We start from the raw sequence: 17,839 nt of genomic DNA on the forward strand, positions 1-17,839 counted from the left end.
GAAAAACTACAGTAGAAAGGGGTTTAAAAGCAACAGGGAATAGCACCTGAAAACAAAATTCTGCATTTCAGGTGGAAATTAAGGTCTCAGAATCTCAAGGAAGAGGGCAAAGACACAAAATCCACATTGTTCACTTTGTGATATCTTAATGACCATAAAGGTGTATCACTGTGCAAACTGCCCTGACCCTCAAAGAGAATCCATGGAGAATTTTCAGGAGGAAGATGGAGAGGATCTGGAGCCAATAATGCAAATGAGCTACTGGCTCAGAACAGCAGGCTCCCTGCCACGCTCAACGCTATTCATGCACAATGTGCCCTGATCAGCTTGTGACGGCATGTACTGTACACCAACACAGTTTTCAGAAGGTTAACATTTCTGTATGAATATTTTTTTTATTGGTTTTATGTAAACTTTTAATCTTCTGAGAGATTTAATTTTCTTTAAGTAATAGTCATCAACATTAATCAAAATGAATGCATGAAATACATGCTTCTGTATGAACAAAATTTAGACAATACATGAAGTTCACTTTTTGAATTGTATTGGAGCAAATAGATAAACTTTCATAATATTGTTGTTTGTCAATTAGCAGCTGCAGGATATGCATTTGCAAATATTGTTATATAAATAGAGAAAAAACAAAGACAATACGAGAAATGTTTAAATGTAAATAAATTTGGTTACGCTTTCAGCAGCCGGAGTTAATCATTTATTTATAAGCTGATAAAAGCATTCTGGAAGGGTGTCAACAGTGGGTGCTCAGTTTTATTTCTAAGTTGACGCCGCCCCCTTCTGGACACAGAGAGAACATGTTACCTCATCATATCGATACATCATCTTAAGGCCCCTGCAGGACTTGTGCTTCTCCACGTAGCGTAGTGCACACTCCAGACAGAAAACCACGTTGTCCGTCTCCTGAACCACCTGCAAAGATGTGAAAACGAGCAATATTATCACTTGGGATATGGATCAAAGAGCAAAAGGAATATTTGCAACCCTTTTAAATGTCCTCCCCTCTTAGATCATTTTTCTCACTGGATTACTGTGAAAAGGTTTAGTTTAAACACTCTGCTCTCACCATAGACAGGTAGCAGAGGTGTTGACAGATTTGGCAGCGTCTCTCTAAGGACTCCAGTGCCAGCCATTTCCCGCGGGGCTTCTTGCGCCCGTCAGTGGGGCAGAGGTTGCCGTCATGCGTGCCGTACCGGGCAGAGGACAGCAAACCTGCGTTATAAAGTTCCTGACGTTGGTGCAACTCTATGTTCCTGGAGGACGAGAGAGAAGCAGGTTCAGAAAGAGACAGAAAACCGTTTTCAGGAAGCACAGAGCAGAATCTGTCAATGTCTGATTGTAACAGAAGTAAAGTTTCTCTGGTAATATTTACAAAATGTTTATATGTATTCCAAACACACCAAGGACAAATAATGGACATAGAATTTAACAGGAAGTAACACTTAGAAAAAAGTAAATGTGTTTGATCTTTATAGGCACCAGGTCAGCCACAAGTACAAAAGTAAAAAGAAAAATGGCAGCTTCAAAACTGATCAAAGTTTCCATCACACTCTTTCTACCAACTAAAGTTCTTTAATTGGGATGCCTTATAGAGCGATCCTTCCTTTTTATTAGAGTAATACAACACTGACCCTCTCCCACAACAGTTGCTGCACCCTGCTGGTGAGCTGGCTGAAGGAAGGCTCCCACTTTTCTGACTGTCATGGTGCATAAGCAAAAAGAATCACTACTAGTCTCATACAGGTAATGTGAATTTAAAACTACTGTTGGAAAACTAGAAGTGGGATCTGTAAAGCGGTTGACTGCAGGAATCTAACCATTTTATTTTTTGTGCTATTCTAAAAAGAGTACAATATACCTCAAATTATACATTCGAGGAAAAAATGTATAATACAGTAAACAACACGTAGTTACTATTTCTAAATTGAGTGGATGTTTTTGCTCTAGTCTATGTATCAAAATAATACATATTATAGTTACAATACAACTGTATATATTAAAATAAATAAGTGATCACTTCATGTTATATCATTTTATTAAAAAAATTTGAAGTAACTAATTATGTTATACTATGTTATTACATACAAAATGTCTAGCCTTTCAATTCAAAGCACTAACCTGGTCACTTTATGAATATTTTAAATCAAGACTTAACTGGTATTTTTAGATCTGTGACATCATAAATAAGTGTTTTTGTGTGGTGTGGCATCCTGCCTGAGGTCTTTGAGTAGGGTGGAGATGGTGGTGAGGAGAAGGCCGTTGTCCCTCTTGGACTCAGCGGTGGCGATCTGATACAGTAGCTTCTCCATGGAGAAAGGCTTGGCTATGCAACGAAATTTCAGGTCCTGACCAAAAACAAAACAAGCATAAATCACATTTTACAAATGAAATTAATTTCTTTTAGTGAACTGATATAAATAGTCGACTTTTCTTTCCAAATATTTTTTGGATTTTTCTTGCAAAGTTAAAAATGTTGAATTAAATTCTAAAAAAAGAATGAAAAAAACATCCGAGTCTGCTTATTTGACCCAACGTCCTTGTGGTAATTTTTGTTGCTTGACATCAGCAAAGTTACTGCTGGGTATATCTGCTCATATTTAGCACAATTATTATGTTCACCTGGTGTCATGGACTGACCTTTGCAGCCTGGTAACCCAGGTTCATCCAGTGTGGCGTGGCAAAGTGCACCGTTTCTGACACGCTGTAGCCACAGCACACTTTAGAGACAAAGGCACCGGGGAAGCAAACCACAAACTGGCCACTCCGCTGGACCGTACGGTAAACCTTGATGCCTTCACGGCACAGCACCTCTGGAGAGATCTAGAGGGTTAACAACAGGACAGACAGGGTCACAACAGAAGAGTTCCCAACTAATTTGACAAAATTTTATATTTTTCAGATCTAAAATAAATTTTTATTCTGGTATTTATGGCAGGATATGTCTAAAGTTGTCATGGAACGAACTAAATGTTGGTTGGATGGATGGAGAGTCTAGATATGCAAATATCTTTCTATTTTCCCCCCATTTCTTATCCAGATCTCTAAAACACAATTCCAGACTTTCCCAGACTTTATAGGTTTGAAAAGCGTTCTTTTTGAGGAATAACATTTCCTCACAATTCCTACACAACACACAGGACAACTGCTCCCACACAGACTCTACTCACCATTATATTCTTCTCCAGCATTTCTAGTCCTGGGGTGCCATTGGCTTGAAGCAGTGTATGGACCACCTTGTCCAGCTTGGCCTTCTCCTCAGCAGGGACAGAATACCTGCCAGATAACAGAGGTTTCATCCTATTAATCTAAGGTTTACTTGTTACCGAGATATGGCAGATCTTAAATGCAGGTTGGTGACACTTACCAAATGCAGTCAGCACCAGTGTGTAAGTAATCAATATATGGAAGGCGATTTTGGTCTCGAGACCAGCATGAGGTAGAAAAGACCATGCCAATATTTAGCCAGGGAATGGTCACCCCTGAAAAAATGGGACGGAGGGAGAAGAAGAATGAGGCATTAATGACTGCCGAGTTTACCGTAGGCAGAGTAAGGCACAACATTTGCCAAGATGCACCTAATAAAGCTCATTGGTCTGTACAAATATACAAATACTGTAATGTCTTACCAGGCACAGCACCCAGATGCCTCAGTATGGATCCAGAATTATTTGGGAGGACAGTGAGGTTCCATCCATGTCTGAGGAGAGAGGGAAAAATAATATTTAACAAACATCTTCAATGAGACACCTGTGAATCCTCCTACAGATTGCTCTATAAAGATTTCTGTTTGACATCCAGGTGAGACCCGGATGTTGAATAGTGTTCAACGTCCTACACAATTTGGTTCCTGCAGCACCGAAGGTGAAATTTCAATGCTCTAAACACATCTTATAACGGGCTAAAAGTGGTGAAACACTCATCAGCTAAATTAGTCTGAAAGTAGGTCAATGTGTCCATGCATTTGTCATGTCGAGGTAAGCGATTCTTTGTCAGTGCAGGTGGAGCATCCGCATGGCATAACATGAGCTTAACAGTGTCATTGCCACATCACTAAGGTAACATCTGAGCTGAAGTTTCAAAAATAACCGGTGAAAACTCCCATTTTGCAGCTCAAGTTCGTTCATCTCAATGTTTAGAATATTAAATACGAGGCCCTTACTTTGAAAATGGCTCTGATTTTCCTGTCGGGAAACCACTGCCGTGTGTACTGGTGTCCACCTTTCCACAGTGGACTGCCACGTGGGCGTCTCTCTGCTCCACTATCCTCCAGTATTCTTGCTGCAAAAAGAGGGGGGAAAAGGGAAAATTATTGACTTAGAAATGCAAGAAGCATATTGCAGGTGTTGTACTAAAGTGATGAATGGTTTCCTTCAGCAGCTTGACATTCTCATTTTACCCACAGTTGCAGAATAAATCCAGCCACTAAAAGTTGTTTACTTTCCTTTTCTTGTTTGATGTGGTGTTCTTGGAGGCTTACCTCAACCTCAGCAGCTCCAGGTTCCTTATTAAAGCACATGGTCATGGTGTTCCGGGCTATCCTGAAGAAGTTGGTCAAGGAAACCGATTTCCCCTGCAAAAAAACCCGCTAAATTATCCATCGGAAGAGACTAAATGTCATGATTGGAAAAGATATCAAGGAGATGCAAACCAAAAGGAAGGAGATGAAGAGAAAATTAGTAAAAAGAAGAATTTTTTTCCCTCCAAACTTCAAAGTTTGTTTGAGTCAAAGACTGGATAAAATTACATGTACACAGACAAATATACATTTACCCTATTTTATGGGAGTCCCTCATCTACAAATCTGCTCACTATATGCCTTAACCTTGTCAAATCCTCAAGCTCAAAATTTAGATGAGATTTGTCAAATTTAATCCAAAGAAGTATAATAATAAAGTTAAATCAAATATACTTGTTTTTTTCCTGACAGTTCAAATACTTCTTAATCATTTAGAGGCCATAATTATACTCCTGACAAGCACTTTGTTCTCTTGACAGGACAAGCGAAATCTGACCTTCTTCTTAGAGGCCTCTTATAATCAAAAACTGCCCACAAATCTAAGCTATGCATGTTGTGACGGAGTCATTGATTGTTCTGGGTCATGTCTGTTGGCAGGATCTCAGCTCTTCAAAGGAAGGTCAGATAGGGAGGGAGTCAGTTACCATGAGAAACTGGGAGTGAGAGAGGGGGAAAATAAAAAAATAAAAAAAATCAAACGAGATCCAGACTTGAGATGATTAAAGTTTGCTTCAAAGTCAAAGTGAACGTGCAGTGAAGTTATCAAAGTTATCTTCATCACTGGATGAACTGTTGAATTACCTTCAACCCAACAACAAATGTGTGCACACAAATCAGTTCTGCTGAAGATGAACAATCATGTTAAGAGCTAAAGAACACACGTTTTGAAAGGAGTAGTTTGGCTTTTTTTTTCTGTTTGTTTTTTTTTTTTTACCTGACCTACATTTCAACCAGCCAGATCAGCAAAGCAGCCAAGAGGAAATAGTGGTGGGAATATTGTGCATGTGAATCCATGTGCACATAATAAGGCCAACAGAGTACCGTACAGAGAACACAGCTGCAGAGAAATATTTCGCTCAGAAGATGTAGAAGGTACAAAAACGACAAGTTGAAGTTTCCATCAATCGAGCAAAAAATATGGTCTGCTCAAAAGTTTACATACACTCACTGTCAGCATGAATGCAATAACAACTTAATGATACATTTGAACCTTTCATTTTTGAGATGGCAATGAAACCCATCAAGAAATGGGTGCACAAGTTGGAATTTATTGAAGATTTCCTCTCACCTGCACAAGGTCAAAATGATACATGCAGGCTCAAATATCTGAACACCCACACTATTATTTGGTTCAATGCCTCTTTGTGAGTTACAAGAAAACCTCTTGGACCTCTGTCTGGATCATCAGAAACATTCGAGTGCATTTAAATTACATTGTTTTGTGGTACAGGCTCAGCATTAAAACAGTCCATATGTTTTCAATTGGTTGGGTTCTGAGCCATTCCAGAAGCTTAATATTAGTCTTTGTTTTCCATTCCAAAACCAGTTTTCTGTCAGAACACCCAATTGTATAGAACATATGGGCCTCATATGGATATTGGTTAGGCTCAATGAGTTTGGACTTGTAACCAGAATCTTATATGGAACCCATTTGTGTTCCCAACTGGTTTTGCTCATCAACTAAACCATTCTGAACTCTTAGGTGGATCTCAAAAGAGTGTTCCAAGAAAACATCCCTGACTTTGTGAGCAGTTTTTCCACCTGTGACAGTAATTAGCAGGGGCCTTTATGTAACTAGTCAAGCCCATCTGGGGCCCATCCCCCATTGGGGACACATATGTGAATGGAAAACTGCCCACTTCAGATAAAAAGGAAGGCTGTTTGTCCACAAGAACAAGGAGTTCTTAGATGAAAACTTACATCCAAGAACATTGCACCAATTGACAAGAACAGTGGCAGTATTAGGCTGTTTTGCTGCCAGTAGTAGGTGAAAGCATTAAATAAAACGCTGAAATCATTTATACAGCCAGAATTACATCATAAACCTGGCAAGGTATATAAAAAGTTACTCAACATTTATATTGGGAAACTTCTCAGATACATTTAAATAAATATTAGTTGAACCTGCATTTGTATTTGTACAATTGTGCAGATTAGAGAACATCCTTTATCAATCTGAATCTTTGAAACCAGTCCTCTAAATTACTTGAGTTAAATGCTGCACCATATGCAACCAAAAGAGGGATTCAAGTAAATTATTAAAGTCACATCCTGAGGATGAGTGTATGTACACTTCCGACTTGAACTGCATTCCTCATACTTAGAAATTTAATGGGTAATATCTTTGTGATTAAAGCCATATCAACTTTGACCATGACTGAAACAAAGTCATGTTTTAGTCTACTAAAAGCTCCAGATATATAATGCAATTCATGCGTGGTACTAACAATTCAGGCTGAGAGAAGAGTGCTTCTCATTTTGTGCCTTATTACTGAATTAATATCTTAAAACTTGCAGAGATAATTTAAAAAGCATTTAAGTGACAGATGGTTAACAGTGTTACGATCCCGTAAATCGCATTTCTTGCCAGTTGACGAAACCAAACCTCTGACGAGTTATGCAGAGGTATGAGATTGTAGCAGCACTTCAGCTGCTCCTCTCTCATGAAGAACTCGATAAAGACAAAAAGACAGGCAGGTAAAGTGTAAAACAGAAATAGTTTTATCACAGTCAGTTTTTCTGCTACGTGTCATGCTGTGAACGGCACCACAAGCGAGAGTGGTTGCAGTAAAGTGGGAGGGTCAATGAAACCTTGGCCCCCGAACTTGAGGTAAAAAGGTTTTTTTGAAGAGTGAGCCTCATTGTGACAGTACACAAGAATAGTACTGCTCAGAGAATTAATTTTGAGAGGCCAAAACCAACCGGATAATAGCTCCCAAAACGCAAATGTGTCTTTCTCAATATTTTTCAGCTTGTTAAAAGTTACACGAGAGAAACCACAAAACTGAGGCAATAAGGAAGCAAGATTCAAAGATGCTTCCATTCTGCATTGCTACTTCTGATGACAAACCAACAGACGATCCTTAAATGACAATAAGAGTTATTATGTGCACTCATTGACAGAAGGAAAAAACAGCAGAAATAGATGCCCTTTCATGCCTCTCGTCAATATGCCTCTAGTGTGTGGCATGAAAGGACAGTATTGTTTTCATCCTCACCTTGTAAATACACTTGTACTGATCACTGAGAATGCCCCGGTCCTCCTCCATTCGCTGCTCTCCGTTATGCCTGTCCTCTTTGCCTTGTTTTTCCTGAGCGAAGAGCCGGCGTCGGCCCGCTTTGACCTGAGCCTCCAGCTCCTTCAGACATTTCAGACGGTGGTACACTCCGTTGGTGCGATGGTTCCCGGTCGTCCCTCCAACTATTCCGCCCACTAACCCATTTTTGGGCTCGTAGCGTGGCAAGGCGTGCGCAGCAGAATCCGAGAGGCCCTCAAGGGGGCCCTGGCGCGACTCCAGGTTCTTTTTCTCTTGCAGCACATCACCCAGAAGCCGGAGGCGCTCCTCGGCGCTAAGAGAGTCATAGGAGAGGATGTACTGGAGATACGCCTCCTGTAGCTTGGCCAGCCGGTCCTGTGCTGACTTGGGGATTCGGAGGAGGTCGGCAAGCTTGGTCCACTTCTTCAGGTCCATGACCTGCTGCATGCCGCCCATGTCATTGATGAGCTGAAAAAAACGTGACAGGTCCACTTCACAGCCACCTGCACAAAGCAAACAGAGGGTTAGCTTACGAACCTTAAACATCAAAACTGGTAGTAGAACTTTAAATATTTTTTGATTAAAGAAAATAGGCTGCTTTTGCAGTAGCAGCTCTTCTTCACTTCGATATGTCCATAAAAGAAGCAAATACTGACTGTGGGAACCACTTGAGCTTTCTACTCTTTAAAGTAAAGGATTACAAATTCCCCACAGAATACCTTGGAGGATGCAGTTCACCGTTGATAAAACTAACAATGCTAATTATTCTAACAGTCTATATAAAAGATGCTAAAGACAGCTTATCAACTGGGAATCCATTCTGATAGTTTTACAGAATCTACCCTCTTTTCAATGGAACATGCTGGTTGTGCCCCTATTATCTAACATTGACAAAATGTAGATTGGTACATCTCTAACCATGACGGTAATATAAAAAAAAAAATCAAATGTCTCTGTTTTTGCTGGTGCAAAACACACCTCTAAAATGTCACTGGTCTGCTTATTGCTTACACACACAATGTCAGGAATCAGAGGAGTGACATTAGTGCAACTTTATAACCCATTCTGCATGTGTATTTTCACAGTGTGAGAACTGTATCAGAGCAGCATCAGGCATAGCATTTACAGATCAGATCAAACCTTTTCATCATCTTAAATTATTTAATTTGGTCATTATGCACTGTAAAAAAAAAAAAAAAAACTCTCTAGACGATCACTCTGGCAAAAGAGAGGCAAAGAGAGGCTGAACTGATTTTCTGGCGACGCTACAGGAAGTCATTGAGAGGAAAGATATTTTGGCTGGTGACAGACACTCCATTGTGGCAAACTGGATGCCAGCTCTGTCTGGCTAACAGCTGCAACAGCACTCGCTACACTGAGCTGATTTAAATGAGGCTCTATATAAACAACAAAACAAGCTGAAGGAAAAATGAAAACAACACCCCGGTAGCTACATGACAGCATACATGGTCATCAAAAATGAACATTTTTCTCTATATTGTTATAAAAAATTAAGGTGACTGGACATCTGGCAAAGAATTATAAGCTAACAGGAGGAGCATGAAAGATTCATCTTTTCTTCCATCAAGTTTAGTGCCAAAACAATACATATTGTTGCTGTCCTCTATAAACAACATGAAATCTGTTGGAAGCACAAAAAAGCACAACACATGCAAAGAGGAGGAGCAACATTGTGACATTTTACTGATTGGTATTTGTCATACACAGCTATTAGTGAACACACTGCTAAATTCCAATCGTTTTTGTTTTACTTTGTGTGCCATCCTTTCTATACCTTTAAAGAATCTGAATGCTTACTGCTTTAAAGCTGGTTGTCATGGTTTAATTCACTGCTGTACAATCACTCCTGTACAATCAGTGCAGTGTTTATCTGCAGAAGTCTGCAGCTTAACACTTAATCATTTTAAATACTAGTAGAGGTAGTTTTCCTATTTCCTATTTGACTCACTTACCAATGACTGGTGGCTCATCCATGGTAATGCCCTGAGATTTAAGGTGCTTGCGGATGCAAGCCAGCCGCTGCACATTTGGGCCCCAGCGTCGGCCCAGCATGTGGACCCTCTGCACCTGTGTAACAAAGCGCATCTCCTCATTCAGCTTGCACTCTGGCCGCCAGTCTTGCGGTGGCACCACACGGCACATGCCAGCCACCTCGGCCTGTTCCCTCACTGCGTCCAAGTACACCAGAGGGTCCTGGAACTCCCTCTGAGAGGGCCGGAAGACAGGCACTTCGCCCAGCGCCGCCCAGCCCTCTGGCTTGCTCCGCTGGCGCTCCCGCTCCTTCTCCTGCTCACGTTCCTTTTGCCGCGTCAGCTCTTTCTCGTGCTCCCATTCCTTGTCGCGGTCTGCGAGCCGCAACGCTGCTGGTTTGATCTGGCCTGGGCCGTTGGTGGAAGGAAGAGTAGATGAGTCGTTGCAGGACGAGGGAGAGGAGGCAGAGATTTGTTGAGGGTCTGAGGTAGTGCTGGCTCGACTGGGGTTTGGTGTGTTATTGTAGCCTACTGAGGGGGATGAGGAGGAGCTGCGACCATGCAACCTGCTTTGCTGTTGCTGTGCTTGTCGTATCAACATCAGCTTGCCGGCCGATGCACGCTTGGGTCGCTGGTTCACTGGCTCCACGTTGGCTGCTGGTGTAGAAGGAGGTGGCGTTTGTTGAGGCGGTGGACTAGAAGGTGAAAGTGGAGTAGCAGGTTGAGTCTGTTTAGGCGGGGTGGGCTTCTCTGCATCATGTCCATTAGAAATTGGAGTGGTAGGGGTGCTGTTCTGCTTGGCAGCTTTCTCGTCATTGGCCACCTTCTTGCTGCTGCTGCGTGTCTCCAGTGGTGCGGGCTGAAGCTTGGCCTTTTTGGCCTCGGAGCCACTCGTTTTGGCTTTCTGCACAACAACCCCCGTACTCACAGAGTTAAGCACCACCTCCAGACGCCGCTTGGAGTTTCGCAGTCCCTCTCGACCCGGGCACTCCCCGTGGCCTTGCTGGCACTGTTTCTGCCCGTCCTCCTTGGCTGAGGCATTGTGCCATTGCCCATTTAGCCTGCCGTTGGGTCGCATGTTGACCACCGCTTTGTGCAGCCCGTTTGATAATAGCACCTGTTTGCGGGTTTTTGCATTGCTGTGGTGGGCTGGTGCCGCTGCTTTTCCTGAGTTGGCCAGCCTATTGCTGGCTGCTGGCTGGCTGTGCTGATTGTGATTGTTCGCTGACGATGATGCCGAGGCGGCGCTGTTGTGTTTGTTACTGCTGCTGAGTTTGGTTTTCTTGCCCAGTTCTTTCTGTTTGGCTTTGGTGTAGGTGACGTGGCCCTTGGACACGGTGGCTGTGTACTTCTTCACAGTTTTGGACGGCAGTCGTAAGTCGTGGCTCTTCTTGGCACCACCGACAGCTTGTGCCGAGCCAGCCCGCGTCATCCCATTCACTTTTGAGACCTGAGATAAACAGAGAGGGAAACAAAAAGATTAACAGAATATTAGGGATGCTTTCTAGAAAAAAAGGTGGTGATGGTCTGATTACATTTTGTTTCATTGCTGTGTTTCAAATTAAATCTGAGTAATAAATACAACCATGCAGACATAATAATTAAGATAATTTTCCACAATATGCCCACACAGATATCATTTTCAGAAAGCACAACTCGTAGAATGTAGGAACGTGGGTGTTTCCTAATGAGGAGGTCACACAGTGTTTCTAGCTGCATGTTGAAACATTTGGTTAGACAGATCCTAAGCTATTTGTGGAACGCTGTATTCGGCAAGTAAAGTCTGGGGGGAAAAAAATCGACAAGGCTGCTTAAATCTTCCATTTACTGTCAACACTATGCCTGAGATTTATACAAGAGCAAAACCACAACATGAGGGGATAAACAACAGTTTAGAGAGCAAAAGAAAAACATGAGCTGAGAAGCAGGGATGGCTCTGTGATTTCCATTAACAGATGGCTGTACAGTATGAGGTAGGAGGTGGGGTCATTGGCACATGGTAAAATCCCATTTGGCTAAACAAAAATAGCATTTTTACTTGCTTGTCTTTTATTGGATGTGTGTTTTGAAGTGTGTGAGTGAGAGTTTTGGGAACAAACAAGGCTGTCCTGTTGCTTGTTCAGAGAGTCCATAGCCAGTTTATTTACAGCTGAACTTTTTTTGGGTCTGGCAAATTTCAACCTTGATCAAGTTATATCCTGCTGCTCTTGTTCTTTTTATGCTTATCCTTCCACATAGAATAGTAGAATAATATGAAAACCCTGAGTTTGAGCTTGTTGGGAGCAGTGATAGTTGTATAGTCTAACATCTGCTGGAAGGAAGGATCTGTAATAACGCTCATTTGTGTACCTAGAATGCGGCATAGATTTATCTTTCTTGTCTCTGTTATTTTTATGTTTTACTTTTACACCAACTTGGGGATTGTCTTTTCTTTAGTGAATCTCTATCTCTACCTTCCTTTAGATTATTCTGTGTGAATAAAGAGTTATGAAACTTGTAAATCTAAAGGTTTGTTGTTATTTTTTTTTAAAGCTAATGGGCTAAGCAGAAAAATCTATCTCCTGAACCATTTTATATGGACAAAGAGGCCTTTATGGTGTATTCAACTCCAAGATCCTGTCCATGTTCAGCACAGGGTTCCGTTCCAGGCCTTCTTTAGTCAAATTGATATTTTTCTTATGACTTATAATTAAATAATAACTTGAAATATATTTCCAATTTTATGCTGATCATAAACATTTTTATTGATTGTTATTCTGTTATCCACTCAGAAGCACAGCAAGAGTACTTTGAATTTCATAAAGACATGAGAAATGTTTCTGGGTTCTTGTAATTTTTCTGTGGGGTCTTTATGCTCCTCTGTTTAGATGAGCTTGAACAGAAGAATGGGGGGTGAGGAGAAGAAGAAAGTAGAGATGGAGTTATCAATCACAGCCGGGGCACCACAGGAGGTGAGCTACAGCCGGCCCATTGACAGGTTTTCCTTTGAAAGGCTCTTGCATCGCACTCATATTCATGCCGGTGAGAGGGAGGGGTGTGTGTGTGCGTGTGCATGCACATATATTGTATTGTATTGTGTTGTGTTCGTCTCAGGTGGCAGGGGCCAACACAAAGACCGGGCCATTAAAAGATAAGGGCGCACTGAAACCTAACCCAGCCTCCGTCAATCAGTTCCCCCTCCTCCTAACACACATGCACACAATGGTTGAGAAAAAGGGTGAAAAGGAAAGAAGGAGGGAGTGTTGGAAAGGTGTGAAATAAAGGCTAAAGAAACCAAACAATAAAGCAGAGAATTTATCAGCATGTGACGCATGTTGTGAAGTAGTGCCTTGCTTACAAATTAGACTGATTTTTGAATGACAAAAACTTTCAAACTGTTTGTTTTTCTTCATGATGTTTATACATATCAGACTAACTGACTAACTTAGATATCACACTAACTGATATCTAACCAGCTACGGTTTGCTGACCAAGCGGTTCAGACTGCCAACCCCACTTTCCACCACAAGGGGGCTCAGCAGACCTGTTCTGATCTGGGGAGACCTAATAGTTTCTCTCCCCCCCCCCCAGTTGCCCGTCCTCAATTACTCTGTCTGGTAAATAAAGAGAGAGGGGAAGGAATGAAAGCAGGGAAACGGGGAAAGAAAGAAGCACAAGAAAATGACACCAAGCAATATATAAATCTGAACGGACTCAGAGGGATGATAAGACCAAATGAGAGAAAAACAAGAGCCAAGAGTAAACAGAAGCAGAAAGGATTTTGTCTGCACGTGAGAGGAAGGGGAGGGAGAGGGAGGTGGGTCTAGATGACATCATGTGTTGCTATAGCCCAGCTGAGAGCTTGCAGGAAGACTTTTTTTTATAATCAACATCTGCAGGAGTTGGCCCAGAGAGGAGGAGTAGGAGGAGGGGATGCATAGAGACAGAAGAAGAGACAAGGCCAGACAGAGAATAGAAAAAGAAAAGAGGAAATTTAACCCTGGGAAAGAGAGAAGCCCAACATGGAGATTTCGTCTCGTCAGTTGCTCCTACATGTTCTCACAGTGACAGCAAAAACTAGTAGATAGCAAGTTGGTGACATTTGAGGGGAAACAATTACATTAGTATATTCTGAATTTCCTGTAATGATACAGTTTTCTATCAATCAATGATTTCTGGCCAATAAAAAGACCAAGGAATCAAGTTCCAAGATATAGGTTGCAACAAAGTTACACAAAATACAAACTCAAATCAGTGTAGATGATCGGGATCGTTCTATGTGACATCGTGTTTTTGATGTTTTGAATATTGTGTGATTCATATCATTGCCACGACTGTATTACCCCTTCAAACTTTCAAAATTATTTCACATTAAAACCATAAACTTCAATTCATGTAATGGACCAACACAAATTAGCACATAATTGTGAAGACAAAGTAATTAGAGTGCAGCTGTGTGTAATTAATTCATTTCAATACAAGTCCAGCTGTTTTGTTAAGGCCTTAGAGGTTTGTTAGGAGTAATAGTGAACAAACTGCACCATGAAGATCAAGTAGCACAGCAGGCAGGTCAGTTTAGTTACAAAACAATATCTTAAATAGTAGCTGCTGCTGAGATCCAGAACTCCAGGTGGCCAAATCTATCAACAAAATTACAGATGTCCTGTTGACATCTGTAATTTTGCTTTCATACCCCAAATCTGGCTTTTATTGAAAAGTGGCAGGACTGTTGAATTATTGAAAGAAACTCACAAGACGTTCCATCTGCAGTTTACCACAAGTCATGTAAGGGACACAGAAAGTCAGTAGAAGTATGTGTTCTAGTCAAATGAGACCAAATTTTTCCAACATGCAAAATGCCGTGTGTGGTGAAAACTAATACTCTGAACACTCCGTCCCCACCATTAAACTGGGTGGTTACAAGCTGTTTTCTTTTTCCAGCAGGGACAGGGAAGCTAGTCAGAGTTGAAGGGAAGATGGATGGAACAAAAACAGGGCATTCCTGTAAGAAAATTTGTTATCGAGGCTCTAAATACTTAAGATTTAAATAGAGGTTCGCTTTCCAGCAGGACGGTGGCCGCAAACATGCAGCCTGAACAGCAACACAGTGGTTATCAAAGCGTATTCATCAGTTAGAATGGCCCAGTCAAAGCCCAGACATAAATCAGGTTCAGAATCTGTGGTAAAACTGATGCTTTCGATCCAATGTAAAAGTTTAAAATGTATCAATATTTTTTGCAAGGAACTATACAGATGACAAAGTCATACTTCTGCAGAGACATTCATGTCATACTCAAATATACTGCTCAAAAAAATAAAGGGAACACTTTAAGTGTTAAACACCTGTTTGAGTGTTCCCTTTATTTTTTTGAGCAGTGTATATCAATACATAATTTGTGTGATACCAGAACTTGGCGCTAATATTATGAGATAATTTGGCTGCATTTTGTCTTATTAATCTCATAAACTCATGTAAAATCCTTTTTTTTTTTTTTGGAAGGATCCTTTACATTTGCACGGATTCTGTTGATACACTCTGCTATTAAATTAGCGAGAGCCAAGTTGCATTATGATAATGCTTGTAGCCCTTCAGGTTGAACATACACAAACTCTGGATTGCTTTTCGCCTGGATGATCACTTCACCTTTGGTCTGACTGAGCCTGTATGTATATGTGTGTGTGTGTCTTGAGCTCATATGGTGAACACATACTATTCACACTAATTTATGGGGAAATTAAGGAAAAGAGAGAGAGAAGATGAGTGAACAGAGAGGAAGAGAGAAGAATAAAATGTAACGTAAGTCTTAATATTACACAGAGTGCCAACAGGCTGCTAGGAAATGAGTATAAAGTTTGTCTTGGCAGGAAGTCAGTCTCATTAAGATTTGTTGCTGCTCTTAGTGGACAATACCAACCACTTTAAAACATAAACTATGGGTCTAAGTGTGCATTAGCAGCTTCACCATGCAACAGTGAGCACTGCAAGATGAAGACTGGCATTTAAATGGCTGGGAATCATAATGTAGAAGGTGGAGGGGAGAAAAAGGCGAGCCAAAACAAAGAGCCTCAGCAGACGGTTGCTTTTAATTGTGCATCGTGACAAGGCAAAGCCCATTTTCGGACTGAAGCTTTCGTCTGGCCTTATTTTCCTGTGTTTTCACTTTGTGGGGTTCCTTGAAACCCGCTAAGTGCCACGAAGAGGGAAGGCAGGATTTTCGCAGCTCTCTGCCGGCGCTACTAAATATAGCTGCAGTCGCGGGAGGCCAAAACACAATCATTACTCTCTCTCAGAGACAATGGATAGAGGAAAGGAGGAGGAGAAGCAGAAGAGAGGAGGCAGAAGAGAGGGTAAGTTGAATCATGCAGAAAGAGATGAAAGAAATGCAGAGCAAAGGAAAAAGCATGTAAGACAGAGAGAGAGGCAAAGAAGAGTTGGTATTAATCATACAGAGAGAGATAAATGGAAGATATAGCAGATGGGAGGATAAAAGAAATTAAGAGCATGCTAACAATAAAAGAAACCAAACTTCTGAAGATGGTATGCAGGTGCATCTCAATAAATTAGAAAATTACAAACAACTTAATTTTTTTCCCATTAGGTCAAACACTGAAAAGCATACGATTCAGATTCAATACAGAGTGATGTATGCTAAGCTTTTGTTTCTGCCACGCAGCACAAAATTGGTGATGAAAGTACTCACAATAAACAAATATTACACAGCAGTTAAAAAACAAAAACAAAATTATTTTTGTTTTAAAATTTTTCTTGGAATTTTTACCAACTTGGCAATAAACTAATCATGGAACATTTACTTAAATAAGCAAAGTCTGAGTTTGTAAAATAAAAAAAAAATTAAAAAAACGATCTGTAAAAGCTCTATTGCTATATTCACAAAAACTTAAAGAATTTCCCCTATTTTCTTTTCTTTTTTTCTTTGACGACGATGATGATGATGATGATGATGATGATGAAGGTGATCATCATTATTTTTCAACTATCATCAGCAACTAGAAGCAGATATAGGTCACTCTTCGAAATCACCTGCTCAAAATCTGCTTGGTCGCAAATGCAACCAAGTTGTTTGTGGTCCCATTTAACTTATACATTTAAATTAGAACAAGACAGGGGGTTAGGTAATGAATACTTTGTGTTGTAAGAGTTCTTGAACCACATAAATGCAGTAATTAATGCTACAAAGAGGGTTGGTTGTATATACTGTAAAGTACATGGAAATAAAGTTTGGTTACCATTTACAGTGTTAAAATCCATATTTTATTTGGCTTTTGAAATATTGTAATTATCTGAGACTTTGAATTTTGGGACCTTATAGGCTTGAAGCCATAATCATCAAAGTGAATTGAAATAAACATTTAAAAGACATCACTTTGCATATAATTAATCTATGTCACTTTTCAACTTAAATTAACTTTTTGTTGGTATTCTAATGTGCTGAGAAGTATTTGTATTCAAAACTAATAGATTACCACAGAAATGTTTCTGTAAAACTGCATCCTTTATCTGTTTCTCCTATTAACATCTTGCTAAAGCCGTCTCCAGTAGATCCATGAAAGCTTTAATATAGACCGTACCTGCTTCCGTAGTTCCTCAGCCGCTCTCCTTGACGGCAACCCGTTGGCGGTGCCCCGACTGCTGGCCAAGGCCTGGAGCTCCCTGGCGTGCTCTCGCGCCTCCGCCCGCTCGCTGCGCTCCCTCAGTAGAGGTGGAGGAGGCGGCGGAGGAGGAGCGGGTGCGTCCCTGCTGTGTGTGCCCGCCTTCGGCCTCGGACTCTCCCTGGTCCCTGCTTTGCTGTGGTTGTTAAAAACTGGAAAGGATTTAAAGAAAGATGGATCAGCGGTGTTGCTTTTAGCTAGCATTCTTAACTTATTCAATAATGACTATTCACAAGCACAATAAATAATAATAATAAAGAGACATAGGATAAAATATATCTTTATGAAGAGACCCGGATTTTAGCCAGAGCTCTTCTAAAAGTGCATAAACAGGATGAACTCTTTCAATTCATTTCAGTTCATTTTCTGAGGCTACAATTCATAACAAAGGTCATCTCAAGGCACTGAGG

At 40.9% G+C, this 17,839-nt stretch overlaps 1 protein-coding gene across 1 annotated transcript in view; it reads right to left on the reverse strand.

Moving 5' to 3' along the window:
* The window catches only part of jarid2b (jumonji and AT-rich interaction domain containing 2b), a 113,424-nt gene that overhangs the window by 2,715 nt on the left and 92,870 nt on the right, over positions 1-17,839 (reverse strand). The window contains exons 6-17 of the mRNA XM_028036201.1: positions 17,349-17,581; positions 9,762-11,229; positions 7,750-8,291; positions 4,493-4,585; positions 4,175-4,293; positions 3,642-3,712; positions 3,380-3,494; positions 3,183-3,288; positions 2,653-2,835; positions 2,230-2,360; positions 1,082-1,268; positions 820-927 (exon numbers count right to left, since the gene is read on the reverse strand). Coding sequence (XP_027892002.1) covers positions 820-927; positions 1,082-1,268; positions 2,230-2,360; positions 2,653-2,835; positions 3,183-3,288; positions 3,380-3,494; positions 3,642-3,712; positions 4,175-4,293; positions 4,493-4,585; positions 7,750-8,291; positions 9,762-11,229; positions 17,349-17,581 — 3,356 coding nt within the window. The remainder of the gene's footprint in view (positions 1-819; positions 928-1,081; positions 1,269-2,229; positions 2,361-2,652; positions 2,836-3,182; positions 3,289-3,379; positions 3,495-3,641; positions 3,713-4,174; positions 4,294-4,492; positions 4,586-7,749; positions 8,292-9,761; positions 11,230-17,348; positions 17,582-17,839) is intronic.

The sequence above is a fragment of the Xiphophorus couchianus genome, chromosome 13 (genome assembly GCF_001444195.1).
Source record: "Xiphophorus couchianus chromosome 13, X_couchianus-1.0, whole genome shotgun sequence".
NCBI classification, from domain to species: Eukaryota; Metazoa; Chordata; class Actinopteri; order Cyprinodontiformes; family Poeciliidae; genus Xiphophorus; species Xiphophorus couchianus.